This window comes from Strix uralensis, chromosome 20 (genome assembly GCF_047716275.1).
Source record: "Strix uralensis isolate ZFMK-TIS-50842 chromosome 20, bStrUra1, whole genome shotgun sequence".
NCBI classification, from domain to species: Eukaryota; Metazoa; Chordata; class Aves; order Strigiformes; family Strigidae; genus Strix; species Strix uralensis.
The window spans coordinates 11,860,207-11,879,061 of NC_133991.1; the positions used below are offsets into that span (position 1 = coordinate 11,860,207).

The 18,855-nt window shown below is 54.1% G+C and overlaps 1 protein-coding gene and 1 long non-coding RNA gene across 2 annotated transcripts; one reads left to right on the forward strand and one right to left on the reverse strand.

Annotated features, from left to right (window-relative positions):
* Positions 1–455: 455 nt before the first annotated feature.
* Positions 456–8,711, reverse strand: LOC141952572 (uncharacterized). Its single transcript, XR_012631655.1, has 2 exons — positions 8,574–8,711; positions 456–1,027 (listed from the first exon to the last, which is right to left on the reverse strand). It is a non-coding gene; the product is annotated as an uncharacterized LOC141952572 (long non-coding RNA).
* Positions 8,712–9,243: 532 nt separating this feature from the next.
* LHX1 (LIM homeobox 1) lies at positions 9,244–16,369 on the forward strand. Its single transcript, XM_074890352.1, has 5 exons — positions 9,244–10,032; positions 11,077–11,303; positions 11,731–12,008; positions 12,716–12,881; positions 13,358–16,369. The coding sequence occupies exons 1-5, from the start codon at positions 9,863–9,865 to the stop codon at positions 13,735–13,737; spliced, it is 1,221 nt and encodes a 406-aa protein (XP_074746453.1). The 5' UTR covers positions 9,244–9,862; the 3' UTR covers positions 13,738–16,369.
* Positions 16,370–18,855: the final 2,486 nt, after the last annotated feature.

Genomic DNA, 18,855 nt, shown 5'->3' on the forward strand with positions numbered 1-18,855 from the left:
CCTTGTGCACAGACACCACAGGGATGGAGCTGCTACGGCCGCCACGGGCTGACCCCACGGATAAAGGGAAACACTTTCCTTCGTGAGCTTTGGGTTGACAAGAAAAGTGATAACAGCCTATGGACATAAAATTTGGTGTGGGATTAGGTTGGTTTGAGAGCGTACAGCTGATCCGGGACCCAGAGATCCATCTAGGGACTTGGGTTGGGATGAGGACAAACACCCAAGCTCCTTCACAGAGGTTAAGTGACCCTTTGGGAAGCCCCTCTGGCTGGCAGCAGCGACAGGTTTTGATATCTTGGGTGCTGGGTGGGAAGGAGTGCTCGTCCTTGTAATCAACAGCCCAGCACGGCGAGTGTTACTGAGAAATTTCAGAGAGGGGAGAAGAGGAAGACCGTGCTGTGGTTAGGGACTTATTTGATCTGAGACCATATGTGGAATAAATGTGCCAGGTCTTAAAAATTAGTTTTGTTTATTAGCACACCCTTAAGGAAATAAATCGTACATCATTAGGAGTGATGTCTTCTCACCAGCCATCTTCATTATTATTAATACATTTATCTAATAGCCACATGACTTTCTTTCAGCCATTTATTCTGGAATCCTATAGGCTTTACAAATATTAAGTAATTACAGCAATGAAGATTTTATTTCAACAACTGAAAAAAACACATCGGTAGGGGATTCTGCAGACTCAGAGCTTCTGAGTCTCAACGTCTCGGGAAGTTTCCATTTTCATATGCACACGACATCACCGCGCTCCCAGCACGAGGCAGATCAGCACAGAATAGCTCCTTCAGATAATTGTTATCAGTGAAAACTCTGTAATTTCACAGGCAGGAGAAACAGACTTTGTAAAACTGTTTGCTAGGGTTTGGGGTTCCTCCTGAAGGAAGCACAGATAAATAGTGACTGTCCATTTGAAACAAAGTTGACTTTTTGTCAGCAAAACAAGCTCCTGTGCCTTCGCGGTTATGCTGGTTCGTGCTTGGACGCATCGGCCACTGCTCTCGGGAGCTACCTTCACCTGTGGATACAGAGAGGTGAGAAGGGCACACAGGACCTGGTGGATGAGTCCCCAGCGCCCGGTCACTCGTGAGGGACAAACTCAGTGACAAGTTATCAAAGGCCCTCGGTCAGGAGAGGAGCGGGGCGATGTGTCCCCGGCTGGGCCATTAGCTATTCTGGGTACGTCGCACCATGCGTGCGTGTTCCTGGGAGCAGCTGACGTGAGAAGTTGTAACGCGCTATGTTAACAGTCTGCTGCCGGGAGTTCAACAAATAACCGCCCATTGAAAGTACCGAACGGGGAAAAGGACCAGTTCAGCCTGTGGCATAACAAAGCCAGGGGTGAGCAGCCTTTCGCGTGACGTTTTTCCCACTTTGGAATGACAATGCCTTTGCGGGGCTGTGTTTCCAGTGCCGGCGATGCCCCGCGGAGCGAGACGGCCCCTCCGGTGCTGCCAGACTCCAGAGCCTCGTCCAGCCCTCTGCAGCAGCCCTGGGGAGGGCAACGCAGACAGGTCTGGGCAAGGGGGGGTCCCCCCATCCGCCAGGCAATGCGATAAGGAAGGGAGCCAAAGGGTGATGGAGTCGGAAGGGTGCAGCACATCTGTGTGGGAGTCAGCAGATTTGGGCTGTGCCTGTCTCTGGGTGACCCCCGAGGATCTGCTCCCCACCCCGTCCCCCCCGCACTGCCTCACCAGCACAGCGGCTCTGGCAGGGATCTCCAGGCCCAGCTGGAATATGAGTGGCAACGAACTTGAGGAATGATTTTTTTTACAACAATATGGGTTTTTTTAAGAGCTTCTGGGCCTGGAGGATTGGTCTTTGGTAATGCCAGCGTGCAGCTCTGCCCTGCTCGGGGGACTTGTCCCAGAGTGTCGTCACGCAGGACCCTCATGGGGACTGAGCTCTACCCCTGGCTTCTCCTGGAAAAATTATCTGAAACTAGTGAAACTTCATATTCTAGAACAAAATTATCTGTTTTTTTAATCTTGAAAACAGTATACTGATGCATTTCAGAGTAATGGGATTGTGGCTGTGCATGCCATATCCTTGCTATAGCATTGAAATAAGTTGTGCATGCGTACGGCCAAACTTAGGACATCACTTACTGCATGAAGGGAAGGAAACAGGGTTTTTCAATGTGCATTTTTTATAAAGCAACATACTTGGCCATGTCTCCTTACTGCAGTGCTCCAGTTTCGTGCCAGTGCAGTGGTGACCCTACAGAAATCAGATGCTCAATTAGCAGCTCGGGTGTCGCGAGCAGCGCAGTGCTGTGCAGTGCTAACAAGCCCTGTCTGGAGGCTGCCAGCGGCCTCTTTAATTGCCTCCCCACTTGCCGGGCCAGGGCAGGCGAGCACTTGGAGCCATGGGCTCCCACACAACGTCTGCCTTTTACCTTTCTCTTGCCCACCTGGCCCAGACAGGCAAAACGTTGTGCTGAGCTGCAGACACCTGGCAGCCAGTGACTTTGTTGGGCTGGAACTGCATAAAGGCAGCTTCCTCGATTTGTGTGATAAAGCAGGGAGAAAGAAGGGCACACGGTGTCAGAAGCCTTAAAATAGAAGCCTATATAAATAGGGTGTGACATAGGATATTATATAGTAACGTGGTATCAAATTACAGAATCTATATATAGAAGAAGATTAATCAGAGGTCGGGGCTAAGCAGACAGATATAAACACGGCCAGGAGCTCTGGATTCATTTTCACAAGGGAGGTTTGTGGTGCTATGGTACCTGGTCCAGGTGATGCTGTTTTATCACCCTGAACCGAGAGCTGCTCCCGTATCTGCAGCAGGTCGGCAGAGGGAAGTGCTGGTTTCCCACCAGTGCGGGTGTACTATCCCTATATTTTATTGGGATAGTCCTATTTGGTTTGATTTCAGTTCTTTTTCCCAGACGTTCTGCGTGACGGTGATGTCAGACGCCAAAAGCTGACATTCTGCTGATGACAAAAAACCTCTTATACTGGGAACCCTCTTCTCCAGCTGCTTGCAAAGGACAAATAACGCAGCAGCCCTTTTTCTGTACACATATGGGAAGGCAGTGACAGTGTTTGGTAGAGGAAAGTCGTGCAGTTACTTCTTTCTAAGCAGGAAGATAGGTTCCTGTTGGGTAGGAAAGTACTGGCCACCCTCAGAAACAAGAAAAACAAAGAATTTGCCCAGAGTCACGCAGCAGGTCAGCGGCGGGAGCAGGGGGAAAGGTCTGGACACCCTCTTCCCTCCGACACCGCTGCCAGACTCACTGCCTCGGCACAAAACCCCGTGTACGCGTGAGAGGTGGGTGACATTGAGTCTCCCTCCCAGGGAAGTTCAGCGACTGTGAAATTAGTAAATTATACAGGCCCACAGAACTTGGAAAAACAATATAATCCTGGGGGTACTGAAATAATTAATTTGCTAATCAACTACACCTTGCTTTTTTAAATTTGCAAATAGGACTCTGGGTTTTGTTTCCCCATTTCAGCCCCCCCCAAGAGCAGCGATATTTCGGGCAGCGGAGGGGCCCGGGGCAGGGCCGAGCACCCCGGGGGGCTGCTGGGGACCAGGGAGCCGCTGCCCCAGCGCCGCAGGGACCCCAGCGAGGGCCGGGCGATGCTTTCTGGGGGTCCCCGCTCTGCTCTGGATCCAGCCACCAACTTGCGAGGGACGAGCCGGAGCCGCAGGGCTCCTGCAGATGTTTTGTGCTGCGTCTCCTGGTCTCGCTGCACCCTTGTTTGCTTTAAATCATTTCAAATGCGGAGGTTGTCAGACAAGACAATTAACATGGGGAAGGGGGAAAGTATTACCATCCATTATTTGCCATAACATGAATTTAAGCCAGGAAGTCAAATGATAAAATATGTGGTGAAAAGTGTTGGTGGTGGGAGTGCCTAAATGAGTAATAGCCTTGGGCTTCTGAGCCTTGAACTTAACGCGCTAAGTAAATCCCCGAGGTCAAAAAGTATGAAAATTGTTGCAGCTTGGGGAGATATATTTTAACTTTGCAAAAGGTCCTCGCAGAGCCGCTGGAGAGGCAGCCGCGGAGCAGCGGGGGCTGCCGGCAGCCGGAGCCGCTCCAGAGCGAGCCGCGGCGTTTACACGGACGAGCGGGGGCTGGCGGCTTGGGGGGGGGGGGGGGGGGGGGGGGACACGACGACGACGACGACGACACCAAAAAAATAAATCCAGTCAAATCAGGTGAGGAGCGGAGCGGGGCTGTTTGGGGGTGAGGGGTGCGCACCGACGGGGCAGGACGAGCGGTTCGTGTTTCGAGTCCCCAGCGCCGCGGCTCCGCCGAGAGAAACAATCGCAACCGGCGGTGAAACCCCCGCCCCGGGGGCCGCCCCGGGCCCCCCCCCACCCCTCCACCCCCGAGGCGGTCCCCGCTCCGCCGCGCTCCTACTCTTCCCCTTTAAACCTCCTTCTCCCGACCGAGCTGACCAGGCGGCTGGATTTATGGAGGGAGATGGTTTAGCCGAAATCCCCCCGAGTCCCCCATCAGCCCTAAATCCCCAGCCTGCTCTCCCTGGGAGACCTCATGACACAGAGCATGCCAAAACAGCTTCGTTTTGCCTATGCATTAGCAATCTATTTTACCTTTTTGACATCTCTCACACATAAAACCGTAAGAGAGAAATAAAATATCTGTCTCTGGGCGAAAATAAAGCTTTGCCTCCCTCCTGATCTATAGGATATAAAATAAAGCCATGGCTTTGATAGTGGCTTTTCCTTCTACTGGAGTTGCTTTTGCACACACGGAGACAATGAAGATGGATGAGCCGGGATCGGTGCATCCTCCTGGGGTTTGTTTCACCCTCTTTTTTTATCGTCTCCCCCCGCCCCCGCCACCTCTTTACTTTTCTTTCTTTTCTCTTTTATTCGTCTTTTATCCGCCCTTTCTCTCTTTAACATCGTGCAGGGTCCCGTTCAGCTCTCACACCCCCGGGGTCCCCCCTGCCCTGCCCCGCTTGCCCCCAGCCCGGCCCGACCCCCAACGCCCCCCCTGGGCCCCGCTCCCGGCCGGGCTCGGGGCCCCCCCCGGGCCGCCCCCGGCCCCTTCGCGGGCGCTTCCCCGTCTCCGCCGGCAGCTCAAGTCAAACGCGGGGGCACACCTCGGATTTGTAATTATTTATTAACTATATTTCCCATCAACAATGCATGAGCTTGGAGTGTAAGCGACAGCATTTAGCGACGTGGAGGGAAACCCGGGAGGGCTAATCAAGGGGGAGGGGGGCAGAAAAATAAATAAGAAAAGGGAAAGGCGAGCGGAGCCGAGGGTGGGGGGGGACCGCCCGGGCGTGTTTACCCTCAGCATCGACCCGAGTGTGGCAGAATAAACTGGGACCCTCTAATAAATAATTTAAAGATTTTTTTTTTTTCAAGCTCCTTTAAAACAAACCTGGCGCGGCGCGCAGCGATGGATCCTGTCCAGCAATGGGTTTATTGCGCGGGGATGTTCCACAGGCTTAATTACATCTTAACTTCAATATTTGTTGAGTGCGTTAGCCGCGGATATATTTAATCAGGCGGAGGCGCTCTTCCTGCGGGGGAAAGTTTGGGGGGGGGGGGGGGGGGGGTGTCACACACACACCCCACCCCCCCCCCATCCCCACGGGCTCTGTTCCCCCCTCCCTGCAGCGCTGCCCGGGCCGGGTCGGAGCGGTCCCCGCCGCTCCGGGCAGGGCTCCGCCAGGATGCGGAGGGGTCGGAGGGGGGGCTCGGGGCTGCCTCCCCCCGTCGGGGACGCTACCGGTCGCGGCGGGGCGGAGGTCTGCGGGTGGGGGGGCGGGGGGTTGGAAGCGGCTCCGCCGGTCGCTGAAAGCCCGACGGCATCACCGATCCCGGGCGCGGTCGTTGTGAAAGGTTGAGAAGGAGGGAAAAATACAATTAAATTCAATTAAAAATTTAAAAAAAAATAAAATAGTGCTGCCGCGGGACGAACACGGTAGGGAAAGTGTCTGTGCCCGGGCGGGAGGGAAGTTTTTTCCTCGGCTTCGCTCGGGGGGATGGAGCGGCGGGGGAAGGGGGGATGCACCGCACCGCGGGGGCCCGCGGAGCCCGCCAGCACCCCCGGTGTCCGGGACCGGCGGGCCCCGGTGTTCGTCCAGCGCTGGAGCCCCGGCGAGGAGAGAGAAACCCCATCGCCGAGCGCAGCGGCGCAGAAAGGCTGGGGATAACCAGGGTGATGGTTAACTAAAAAGATGGGAACGACACCAATAAAAGGCAAATTCAAACGCGCCTGAAAGGGACTTCTTTCCCTTCTGTATTAGATTTAAAATAAATTCTCGAATTTTGGGTTGGGGGTTTTTTTGGTTGTTTGTTTGTTTTTTGTTTTTTGGGTTTTTTGTTTTTGTTTTTTTTTTTTTTTTTTTTTACTCTTTTAATGTCCCTCTTTTTCAGCACCGGGGTTACTCGGCTCTGAAACACCGCGGCCGGTTCTCCCGTTTCTCTCTGCAACATCCCGGCCGGGGCTGGGGGCTGCAGCCCGGCCGGGAGCGGAACCGGGCGAATCGCAAAATACACTGAAAACCAAAAAAAACCCCACAAACACCCCCAAAAAAACCCCAGACGCATTGCCCTTAGGAGGGGGTGGCGGCAGGCCGGGTGCTGCCGGGCCGTCAGTCCCCGTGGCCTGGGGGGATTTCCCCCCCCCGCCCCTCCGCTCGGGCTCCGCGGACTCCCCGGCCCGTGGGTGCCCCACACTGGGACACTCCTGTCCCGCGGGGCGGGGGGGGGGGCGGGGGAGCCCAGGCTTGGTGAGATTTTCTTTTCGGAGCCTGCTGGAAACAGCGCCGATATTTTCGCCTCTCAAACGCCTGCGCTGAGTCGGGGTCCCGGGGAGGGGGGCGGGGGAGAGACGAATTTAGGGCACCCCACGGTCCTCACCACCTGGGGGGAGCAGCCCCCCTCGGTGTGTGTGTGCCGGGAGAGGGGGGGGGGGGCAGCGGTTTGTACCCCCCTCGGCGCGTCCCCGGGCCCTGTGCGGAGCCGTCGGGGCGGGAGAGGGGAGGGGGGGCAGGGGATAACCAGATGCTTTCGCTAACGCCTGGGAAAGGAGGGGGGAAAAAAAAAAAAGAAAAAAAAAAGGCTGTGAAAAACTGGTGCTTGATGGACATAAGATGCTCATCTCCTTCCCCTCATTCATCCCCACCAACACATGTCACCGGGGGCCGCAGTCAAAGGGAAGGGGTCCCCTGGCAGCAGCCTACAGCTGTCGCCTTCCCGGGCGGCGGAGCGGGGCCCCCCCGGCCCCCCCGCTCCGCATGAGAAGTGGCCCATATGCGGGGGGACCGGGCGGGCGGGGGGCGCCCAGGGCTCTATTGATCCCCGCGACCGGCGGCAAAACGAACCCGACAGCTGGGCGGGGGGACGGCGGGGAGCCCCGGTGCGCGGCCCCGACGGGGCGGTGATGGCCGGCTCCGGCCCGGCGCGGGGGCATCTGGGGGGGGGGGGCGGACACGACACACACAAATCGCGGAAGCAGCCCCCCGCGGCTTTTAAACACCCGCAGGAGCACCCTGGGCCCGGGGACAGCCCCGGCGGCCGCCCCGCAGGCTCGCCCGGCCCGGACAGGCTCCGCACCCCCCGCCGGACCTGTCCGCCCCCCGGCACCGGAGGGGCTTTTCCTCCCTTCGTTTTCCTTTTTATTTTCCAATTTCTCCCTCCCCCATTTTTTTTTCTTTTTTCTTTTTCAAGGACGGGGAAAACCAGACGTGAAAGAGAGCGCGAACGGTGAGTAAGAGCGCGGGATGCTGCGGGCTCCGGGGCGGCCGCGGAAGGTGCGCGCCCCACCGCGCCTGGCCGCGTGTGTAACCGCTCAAGCCGTTTAATCCGCCGTTTCCCTCCTAATTCCTCGCCAGCGGATCGATCAGCCCGCAGGGAAGGGGAGAAGCGGCGGCTCCGCCGCGGAGGGAACGGGAGGGGCCCGGGCCGGGCGGTAACACCCGGGGAGCGCGGGGGGAAGCGCGAAGGAGAGAGAAATCGCGTCCCTCCGACCCGCGACCAACCGAGCCCCTGGAAGGTAAAAGCAAATTAATTTTTATTCGCCCCCCCCCCCCCCCCCCCCCCCAAAAAAAAAAAGAAGAAAAAAAGTACATGAGCGGCGGCTGGTGCTGATCGGCCCCAGCCGGGCGCTGCGAGCGCCGGTAACGGAATCCCGGCGAAGTTCCCGGCGTTTTCACTCTGCCCGCGGCGGCCGGCGGGCGCTGGGGCCGGCCGCCCCCTCCCCGCAGCCCCGGGCCCCTCGGAGCGCCCCGTCCCTCCGTCCCGGCCCTTCCGCGCTTTTTCTCCGCGGAAAAGCGAGAGCCGTCGCGGCTTCTTTCCCCTCGGCGAGGCGCCCCGCGGGAAGCTCCGCGCCCCCCCGCCCCGCTCCCGGGACCCGCCGTTTCTGCTGGGGGAAAACAACGCGAAACCGGGAAAACTCGTTCGACGCCGCTTCCCAACCGAACGGCACCGCTGCTCGGCGGGTCCCGGTAACGGATGCGTGACCCCACGGGGGGGGGGGGGAGGGGGGCTGTCGGACCCAACGAGCTGCCCCGTTCCAACCAACCCCCCCCCCCGAAGCGCACCCCCACACCTACCCGCTGCAGCGCGGCCTCCGAGCACGGCCGTCCGTCCGTCCGTCCGCCGCTCGGTGCGGGCCGGGCGCGGGCGGCGGCGCCCCGGCGGCTCTATAAAGGGGGGCGCGGACGCCCCGTCCGGCGGCGGGCGCGTTGTTGGGGATGGGGGGGAGTGGGGGGGTGGGGGGGGATGGTTGTGTGTGTGTAGGGGAGGGGGTGGGTGGGTGGATTGGGGGTGGGGGGGTCGACGGTAACGGCGGCGGCGATTGGCCGGGCCGGGCGGTGACGTCTACGCGCGGTGCATAAGGCAGCGGCCGCGGGGCTGCCGGGAACATGCAGAGCGCCCAGCGCTGCCGGGACGGCGCGGGCAGCGCCGCTCTCCTGCCCTCCCCTCCCTCCCCTCCCTCCCCTCCGCCACCGGTCCGGCCGCCGCCGCCTCCGCCGCCGCCACCGCGGGAGGCGGAACAAAAGCCGCGCAGCGCCGGGCGATGCCGTGCCGGCTCGGCGGGGAGGCGGCCGCCGCGGGTAGCGCGCAGGGCGCTGCGCGGGGGTAGGTAGGAGCCGGGCGCGACGGTCCCGCCGAGACGTCGAGGGCAAGAGCAGAGAGGAGCGAGGGGACGGAGCGAGGAGCTGCGGAGCGTCTTCCCCCCCCCCCTCCCCTCCCCGCCCCCCCCCCCACCCCCGCGTAAGGACGGCGGCCCGCTCCGCGGCGCGTAGGGCCATGTCGCCGCGGCAGCAGGCAAAGCCCTTCTGACCGCTGTCGGGTCTCCATGTCTCGTTTTGTTATATATTTATTTTTATTTTTTTTTTTTTTCCTCCTTTGATTTCTCCTTGGGAAAAGCACTTTGACTCCTGACTGCTCTACCTCAGACCTGAGAAAAACTCATCACGCTCGCTTTTTGGCGTTTTTGTTGGGGTTTTTTTTGTTGGTTTTTTTTTTTTTTTTTTAATTTTTATGAGCGCCGATCTTTATAGTCGTTGTTGTTTTATTGTCACTATTATCATTGTTGCTGTCGTGGTTGGTAGCGGCCGGGATTCTGCGGTTGTGTCGAAGCGCTGGTCTCCTCGGGCAGTGGGTGGTTTCTCCTGTGTATCCCTCCTAGGACACTCGAACGAAGATTTTTCTTCTTCCCTTTCTTTTTCTCCTCCTTCACTTCTCCAAGGCTTTTAAAACAAAACAAAACAAAAAAGAGCAAACTTACGCCGGTGTTGTCGTCTTTTAAAAAAATTTTTTGTTGGTTGTTTTTTTTTTTTTTTTGCTTGACATCTGGGAAACCAATACCCCCCACTCTCAGAAATAACCAAAGACAATGGTTCACTGTGCGGGCTGCAAAAGGCCAATCTTGGACCGGTTTTTGTTGAATGTACTGGACAGGGCTTGGCATGTGAAGTGTGTTCAGTGCTGTGAATGTAAATGCAATTTGACAGAGAAATGCTTTTCGCGAGAAGGCAAGCTTTACTGCAAAAACGACTTCTTTCGGTAAGTACCGCACCCCCCCCCCCCCGCCTGGAGCCGTAGCTCCTTGACATCCATTTTTCATCTTCCTTTTTCCCTTTTTTTTTTCTTTTCCTCTGTTGTTCCGTGTGACCCACAAACGCCTTTTCCCTCCCCCCCCGCCGCCGGTGGTCTTTCTGCAGGTGACCCCCCCGGGGTGCCCCGTCGGGGCCCGGCCGAGCTCCCCTGCCCCAAAGTTCCCCCGAAACTATCGACCGGCGGAGCGGGCGGGGGGGTGGGGGCCGGGCCCGGTGCTGCGGAGCGGGGGGTGACACCTTCCCGGCGGGGCTTTCCGCGGCCCCGAGCGCAGCGCTCCGCGGGCCCAGCGCCTCCCGTCAAACCGAGCCGAGGCCGCTCTGGAGGGCAGCGACCGGACCCCCAGCCCCCCCCGCCCCGCCACCGGGGGGTTGGTGGGGAGGGGAAGAGGCGACCGGGCCCGGCCCGCAGTGGCGTCGGGATAAATTTCTTCGTAGTTATTGCCCCGGTAATCTCAGCGAAGACCGGCCCGGCTGCGGGCGGCCCCGGCTGAGCGGAGCGCGGGGGGCAGCGGGCGCCGGTGCGGGGCCGGGGTCGGCAGCTCCTCCGGGCCAATTAATAACAGAGAAGAATTTCTGCTTAATGTGTATTAGAGCGTCGTTAATCAGCGTGTCAGGGCGCAGAGGGGAAACCCTGGACAACGCAGCCCTGGTGTTTAATTAATCCCTCAGCCCTCCGTCCTCCCCTGCCCGGATCGGGCCAATTTTTTTTTATTTTAATTTTTTACATTTTTTAATATTTTCTTTTTAAAAGATAATAATTCCAGGCATTCGCTTCTTCGAGGGCTGCGGAGCAGTGCTTTATTTGATCGCCTTTCCCCCCGCACGGCCGAGCGGGGCAGCCGCCCAAAGGCCGCGGTGGAGGGCGCGGGGCCGCGGTGCGCTCGCCCGTCGGGGCCGGGCTGCGGGCGGCTCGGGAGGGGGCTCCGCGGCGCGGGGGGGCCCCGCGGCTCGGGCGGGCGCTGCTGAGCCGCTACCGGGCCTCTCCCCGCAGGTGTTTCGGGACCAAGTGCGCGGGCTGTGCCCAGGGCATCTCCCCCAGCGACCTGGTCCGCAGGGCGCGGAGCAAAGTGTTCCACTTGAACTGTTTTACGTGTATGATGTGTAACAAGCAACTCTCCACCGGCGAGGAGCTCTACATCATAGACGAAAACAAGTTTGTCTGCAAAGAAGATTACCTAAATAACAGCAATACTGCCAAAGAAAACAGCCTGCATTCAGGTGAGGGAGCGCGGCCGGGGTGATGTGCTCAGTCCCCGCTTCTCTGTGGGGTGAGAGCCAGTGCTTTCCCTTCCCCTCTCCCTTCTCCTCTCTCCTTTCTCTTCCTCTCTCCTTTTATCTTCTCCTTTTCTCCCCTCCTCTTCCTTCTCCTCTCCTTTTCTCTCCTCCTCTCCTTTCCTTCTCTGCCTTCTCCTCTCCTCTCCTTTTCTCCTTTCCCTTCTCCTCTCCTTTCCCTTCTCCTCACCTTTTCTCCTCTGTTTTTCTCTTCTCTCGCCTTTCCCCCTTTCCCTCCTTTCCCTCTCTTCTTCCTTTCCCCCTCTCTCTCCTTTCCTCCTCTCCTTTCTTTCCCCCTCTCCTCTGGTCGTACCGCGGCCCATCCCCCGCGGCCGCCCCGAGCCTGACCGTGACCCCATTTCCTTTCCCGCAGCCACCACCGGCAGTGACCCCAGCCTGTCCCCCGACTCCCAAGACCCTTCCCAGGACGACGCCAAGGACTCGGAAAGCGCTAACGTGTCTGACAAGGAGACGGGCAGCAACGAAAACGACGACCAGAACCTGGGGGCCAAGCGGCGGGGACCCCGCACCACCATCAAAGCCAAACAGCTAGAGACTCTGAAAGCCGCCTTCGCGGCCACCCCCAAACCCACCCGGCACATCAGGGAGCAGCTGGCGCAGGAGACCGGCCTCAACATGCGGGTCATCCAGGTACCGCCACCCCCCCCCTCCCCCCATCGCCCCGGGGGCTGCCCTGGCGAGGAGGGACCGGCGTCTGGTAGCCCCCGCGCTGCGGGGCCGGGGGGAGCCCCGCCATCGTTTTAAATCGTTATTATCAGGGCAGCCCGGCAGCCCCCCCACCCCTCCCCATGGCAGGGGCAGAGCTGCGGGTTTCTTTTCGAAAGTCCTAAAGAAGCTGCAAACAGTATCGAAATTAATAACCATAAATGTGAGGGGTTAATGGATAAATAAGAATGACAATGCGCTGGAATTATTAAAAGGTTTATAAACCCGCAGCGCTGGGGGTAATGGGGGGTTAAAGGACCATTAAAGACGAGGTTAGATTGGAGAGTCTCAGTGTGAGGGTAATTAGGACTAATCTTGTCAGGGTAATAAGAATTAACTCAATCATTCTTGACCTGCAGCCGGCGAGCCGCGGGGCCGCCGTCACGCGTGGGTTCGGCCCCGTTTGAAACGAGGAGGAGCGCGGCTCGGGGGGACCCCGGCTCGGAGCCTCCCCCCGCCGCAAAAAAAAAAAAAAAAAAAAAAAGACACCGGGGAAACGCGCAGCACCGAAGAGGTGGGGGGGGGGGGGATGGATTGTCCGTGGGGGAGGCGCGGGGCGTCGGCGGGTCCGTGGAACGGGACACCCGGGACGGCGGCTCCCGTGACCGGCGCCTCTCCCGCTGCCCGCCCAGGTCTGGTTCCAGAACCGGCGCTCCAAGGAGCGGCGGATGAAGCAGCTGAGCGCGCTGGGCGCCCGCCGACACGCCTTCTTCCGCAGCCCACGCAGGATGCGGCCGCTGGTGGACCGCCTGGAGCCGGGGGAGCTCATCCCCAACGGGCCCTTCTCCTTCTACGGAGGTGGGTAACGCCACCCCCCAGCCCGCCCCGCACCCGCCATCCCAACCCCCGGGGATGCGGCGGGGCCACCCACACCCCCACACACCCCACCTGCCCGCCCACGATACCCCCGACCCTCCCCGGGGGAGGCGGGCGAGCAGCCCCGCAGGTTTCCTCGCCCCTTGGGGAGGGCAATTCCACGGGGGCTGCTGTCGCCGCGCTGCCGGCGGGACCCGCGGCAGAGCGGGATGGTTCATTTCGGTGCCCCCTCCGCTGACCGGGGCCGGGGGTGGCGGGGGGGGGGCTCTGCTGAAGGCGGGGGGTCCCCGGGGACCGGACGGAGCCCGTCAGCGCGTTTCCCCGTGGGTTCGGCGAGCCCCGGGTGACATTTGGGGGCCGGCGGCAGCACCGCCGTTATAAAGCGCATCCTCGTGTCTTTTCCGCGCGGTTCCTCTGCCTGCGTGTTACCCTCCCGCTGTTCTCTCCTTCTCCACCAGATTATCAGAGCGAGTATTACGGCCCTGGAAGCAATTACGATTTCTTTCCGCAAGGACCTCCCTCGTCTCAAGCTCAGACCCCCGTGGATCTCCCCTTCGTGCCCTCCTCGGGGCCATCAGGCACCCCGCTGGGGGCCATGGACCACCCCCTGCCCGGACATCACCCCTCCAGTGAGGCTCAGCGCTTCACTGACATCATGTCGCACCCCCCAGGAGACTCGCCCAGCCCCGAACCCAACCTGCCCGGGTCCTTGCACTCCATGTCCGCGGAAGTTTTTGGCCCCAGTCCTCCATTTTCTTCAATATCCGTCAACGGTGGTGCTAACTATGGCAATCACTTGTCACATCCACCAGAAATGAATGAAGCGGCTGTGTGGTAGCTTTAAAACAAACTGGGTCTAAGTAAGTGATGATCATCTAGTCTGCTTATTGTTACGGTGTACAGAAATGAATAAATATAACATCTCTCCTGCCCTAAGACAATATTACCTTGGGAACGAACTGAATCCAAATCGCTCCAAGGCAAGCTTTGCTCTAGACCAGGACAATCTCCATGTTATGGTTGTATCAAACAAGCAAGGGGACTTTTTTTGTACCATTGACAAAGAAACTGGTGAAGCTGTACAGTAAAGTGCTGCCATACCGTAGGATGGCGTAAGTTTGATTACCCTGTTGGATGTCATCCTAAGAGCCACAATCCTTAGAAACTTCTCATTTAAAAAATTAATAATTGAATGAAGGAAAGGTCAAAGAAAAGGGGGAAAAAAGCTTCAAGAACTCTAGCGTTCCCGGTTAAGGATGGTTCTGGCATTATGAATTTGTTTGTTAATTTTTGTCTCTCAGAAAGTTCGACAGCAAGAAACTCTTTTTAGCTTCAGCCATTTCAGCCTGCTGACTATCAGGTGGGACAACTTTCTTTTTCCTCTGTTTTTGTTTTGTTTTCCAAAATAGCAAATACTAAATGTTAAGCCCTCAGCACCAACTCTTCTACCTTCACAAAGCTACACGTACAAAACCTCCTCATCATAGCAAAGGTCACCACCCAGACCTCTAACGAAAATGACTTGAAAACAGACAAACAAACAAAAAGTATTCTACCTTCACAGAGAGAGAAAAGCTAAACAAAAAGACTCTATTGAACTAAAAACAGTCAACTGTTTACGTCTAATGTTAAATTCAGGAGTTCAATGTTTTACTAATAAATCCTGTTTTAGAACCTCTTGTTCAAAAGCAAAATATTTTGAGCAACCAACCAAAATAGTTCATTTTCTTTTCTGTAGATGTTATAACAGATTGCAGGGCTTGTGGTTCACTGTGCTAGTTTGTAAAAGGTGTTGTTTACAGAAGGCAAAGAAAAAAACCCCACGAAACCCAGACAGTTGCCAAATAAAGTAAATATATAGCACAAATACTGTAAGGTGCTTTGCACCAGCAACCCGAGAAGGTGTTTAAAAAGTGTTACAAGGTTAAAAAAAAAAAAAACAAAAACATCTTTGCTAATTTTTAGTCCTGTTGAACATTCATGGAATTGTTAATATGACTAATATAGACCCACACAGGTTTTATTTTTGTGTCTTTAAAATAAAAGTCCAAAATATTTAAATTTTATGGTCAAATATGCAGTCAACAGCTGCTACTTTTTTCTTTATATATTAAATTTCTCATATGTCTTTTATTGTTCTAATAAACCTAAGCTTGTGTGACCTCCAGTGCATATTAGACCATTCACTGTATGAAAGAAAACATGTTGGATAAAATTTGTGCGTTTTTAATAAAATTAGAAAATCTGATGTTTAGATAACTTGTGTTTCATTTGATGTTTTAAGCAGTTTTAAATGGATTCTCTTGAGTAAAATAGCCCTGAGAATGATCCACTCTGCTGATAATCCTGTATAGCTCTTTTGCTGTGGTAGAAGTCGAAACCCTGGTGTTGATGCAGATAGCAGTCAGTGGCAGCTCCAGCCTTTCCTTCCATCTGCAGGCTCAGTTGTTGAAGCACAAATAATACCTGACGCTGTACGTTAAATTTCAAATTGGAAACCAATCAAATTGTTAAATATATTAACCTGTTCTTGGTCTACGCTAGGAGAAAACATATTCAAAATGCTTATTTTATGCATAAACAAAAATGTACTGTAAATGTAAAAAGCTTGCAAAGGTACAGTTTTTAATTGGTCCGGTTTTAGATAAATTTATTCTCCAAAGGTAATTTTTTTTTTCTAATTGGATAGTTTTGAACACAGCATAACCTCGATGTTGTGAAAGTAATTTTAATCCTTTCATAGAGCTGATACAAAGTCAATTGTTTAATAGCGTTTGGTATATGTGAAGTTCTCTGAAGGGCAGCGGGGGAGAATATTTTGCTTTGCACTAGATACATACTCATTTTCTTGGAGAAAAATGAAACAAAAAAACCTCTGGAACTGTGTGAAATGACAGATTTAATGTTTTAATTATAAATGATTGCAGAATCCCAAATACTCAGTTCTTCAAAAGCAAAAGTCTCACTGATTCCGAGAGGACTTTGACCTGTGTTAGAAGCAAAGAATTAGGTTCGGTTCTGAGCAGTTGCTGGTTTCAATGTTTTCCACCTGCTGAGCTAATAGACCGGGATGAACGATAATTGCATATTTTCCTTCGTCTCTCAGCTAATCGTGACTCTGGCTGGCTTCTTTTTTATTTTATGTAGACACAGAAATTTACGCTAAACCACAGACTTCTACATTCCCCGCGATTCAATTATTTATCTCTTTGGACTAAGGGCGGGGGGGGATATCAAAATGCTTTAAAGTTGTATGATTTGTAATTTCCAATGGTGATTTTTTATTTTGTTCACAATCTAGTTTCTATGCCCAGCAGAGGGGCCGCCTAGATGAAGCAATAGTTCACTTTAAACACAAAATGTCTTATATAATAATATAAAGATAAAAAACTATCTGCAAGGGATCTGTTAGTGTTTCTAAAAAAAAAAAATCATGCTTTATTAAATACAGGGGAGACTTCTTAAACTCATGGACTCCGTGTCTAACTCATTTATTTGTCTTTTGTATTGTTGCTATGTTTTGTTGCTCTGTTTTGCATTTATATAAGCACAGTAATGGGTGATCTATTTATTACAAACTTTTACTTATCTGGGCAAGTGCTATTGATAAATGCTGCTGTTCGCGCTTCTGGTCTATGCTGTTGGTTTATGGTTGAATCAATTATTTTAAATGAGAATTTCACCAAATAGGCTTATTTTGTAGAAAACTTGTCTGCCAAGTGGGGGGGTTTTGTTGTTTTTTCTTTCGTTTTCTTTTTTTTTTTTTGGTAACAAGGTATTTGTATAAGTTTATTCCCTGTTAATTTAGGCGGCGATGTGGTATGGTTCAGTTTAGGTCAGTGGCTTATAAAAGGGAGGGAGGAGAGCCTGTATTTTTTGAAGCTCCCATCCCTTCCGCAGGGGTTTGGCCCGTCTTCGGGGGGGGAGCCCAGGAGCCATTCCCAGGCTTAAGGCTGAGCGTGTCCTTCAGTGCTTCCCGGGATCTGCTCTGGAGGCCCCAGCAGTTTGCAGATTTGAATTCTGGGCTCTTCAGAGCGAGCTCGGTGTTTCTGAAGACCCTAATCCAGCAACAATTGCACAGTCAAAACTCCTTTTGAAATCATTGTCACATTGGGTTCTTGTAAGTCCTTGTTTACAAGAGCATTTCCATTGACTTCAGTAGCATTACTTGGGTGAAAAGAGGTCTGCGGGAGAAGGGTCTCGAAAAATATGTGCTGCTTGAGTGGATTTTACATGTGCGTATTCATTTTCTTAACTGCAGGAACACGGACACGCAACACGCGACTATACGGATGTGCCATGTCATTTCAAAAGCGTTTTTCGAAATAATTGCTCTCTTTTTGATCTTTCCTTCCTTGACCGCTGCTGGTTTCGGTGACCTTCACCTTGTAGCCGTGTCCCGGCAGAAGGCGCAGCCCGGTGACGTGAGACCCCGCGCAGGCCCATGTCTGCTCACCCCGCTGGGGACGGCGTCCGCGGCGTTAGCCAGGGCGAGCGGTACGCGCCCTCCCGGCACGGACGAGGGAGGCCCCGTGCTTAAACGCGCCAGACAGAAGACTTGCGCAAAAGCCCCGTGTCAGACCATTTACCGTTTGCTAGGAAAAAGGTGCGAGGCAAATGTTGTAAGTATTATTCATATTGAGCTAATCTATATGAAGGAGATATTTTTGAGGCTAATCGAAGTGTCTTTAAAATGCCGTGAGTTTCCAGCATCCAAACCTCTTTTGCCATTGTTTTGACATTCCAGCCTCTTTCGGCCCAAACCGGTTGCGCGTCGTGTCCCCCCGCGCCGTCACTGTGCGATGCCCCTCTCTGCCCTTTCCCTTCGTCTCCAGTCACTGCTGGGATCTATTTACTCAGGCCTTTGCTTGGGGAACAGTAGGGATTTATAAAGATCTGCATCCCAGGAGTAAGAATGTACTTAAATTACAATTTGTAGACAAATTATGTGTATTATTTTAATAAGTGTATGTGTACCCAGGTGCTGAGCAATGGGTACATGATACAAATCTATAAATAAATATAATTTTAAAATACCGGTGGTGATTTACATAGTTTTGCCATCCTAGGAAGCAGCAGATGTTGCAGTGTCCTCTCAGGAATGATTCCTTTTGCCATAGTCTGGATTTTTTCCCCGAGCAAGAGCATTGTATTTAAGCTTTGCGTGGTCTTACAATATTAAATGTAAGCGTTTGCAGTCTCCCTTTCTGTTACTAACCCTAGTAGATAAATTCACATATATTAAGATTAAGCAACTGATACATATCCTTAAATGCTGCCGACGCTGTTGAGCTGGCAACAGGGAATTGTGATGCTGGAGCGGGTTCTGGAAGGTCTTTTCTTCGTGTCTGCCATGGCACTGGGGTGCTCAGCATTCCTCATGCCAACAAAATGGCCATGAAGTTATGGATGAGCTTAATGGGATCATTAAAAGTATATTTTGATTACAAATCCTTCTGGGATTGCTATCTGCTGCTTCTTTTTCAATAGTATTTGTGGTGCTTTTAGCTGTAGAGCATGGGGTCACACTTAGAAAGTGGAGATTGTTGTTGTCTGGAGAGTTTTTCATTCATTAAATGCAGAATTGTAATGCAGAAATTGAAGAGTCTATGTGGCCTTACAGTTAGCTGACCTCAAATCACTAAATCTCGGTACTTGGGATTGCTGGAACTGGAGTGGTGAGGGTGCTCTTAGGGTGACTGATTTTCCTGCAGTGTTTTCACCATTTGCGCGTGGGATCGCTGAATGTGAGGCACGTCGCTGGTTTTACTGTGTGTATCGTGGTCCAGTTCTCGGAGAATCCCCTCGGCCCTCTGTGTGATCCTCCGTGGGGACGAGGGGCACAACTGGTCTCTCCCAAGTCTTCTGTTACAGGCTGTCTTCAAATTCAGGAATAGCTCCGTTCTGATGACATTTGGTGCACTGTTCAGAGAGCATTTTTGGCAACCCTAAGAAT

Bases quoted from the DNA above. Each gene is read 5' to 3' on its own strand.
- LHX1 (XM_074890352.1), top strand. From the start codon at position 9,863: ATGGTTCACTGTGCGGGCTGCAAAAGGCCAATCTTGGACCGGTTTTTG. The intron at 11,304-11,730 runs GTGAGGGAGCGC...CCTTTCCCGCAG, and splicing joins AGAAAACAGCCTGCATTCAG to CCACCACCGGCAGTGACCCC. The intron at 12,009-12,715 runs GTACCGCCACCC...CTGCCCGCCCAG, and splicing joins TCAACATGCGGGTCATCCAG to GTCTGGTTCCAGAACCGGCG.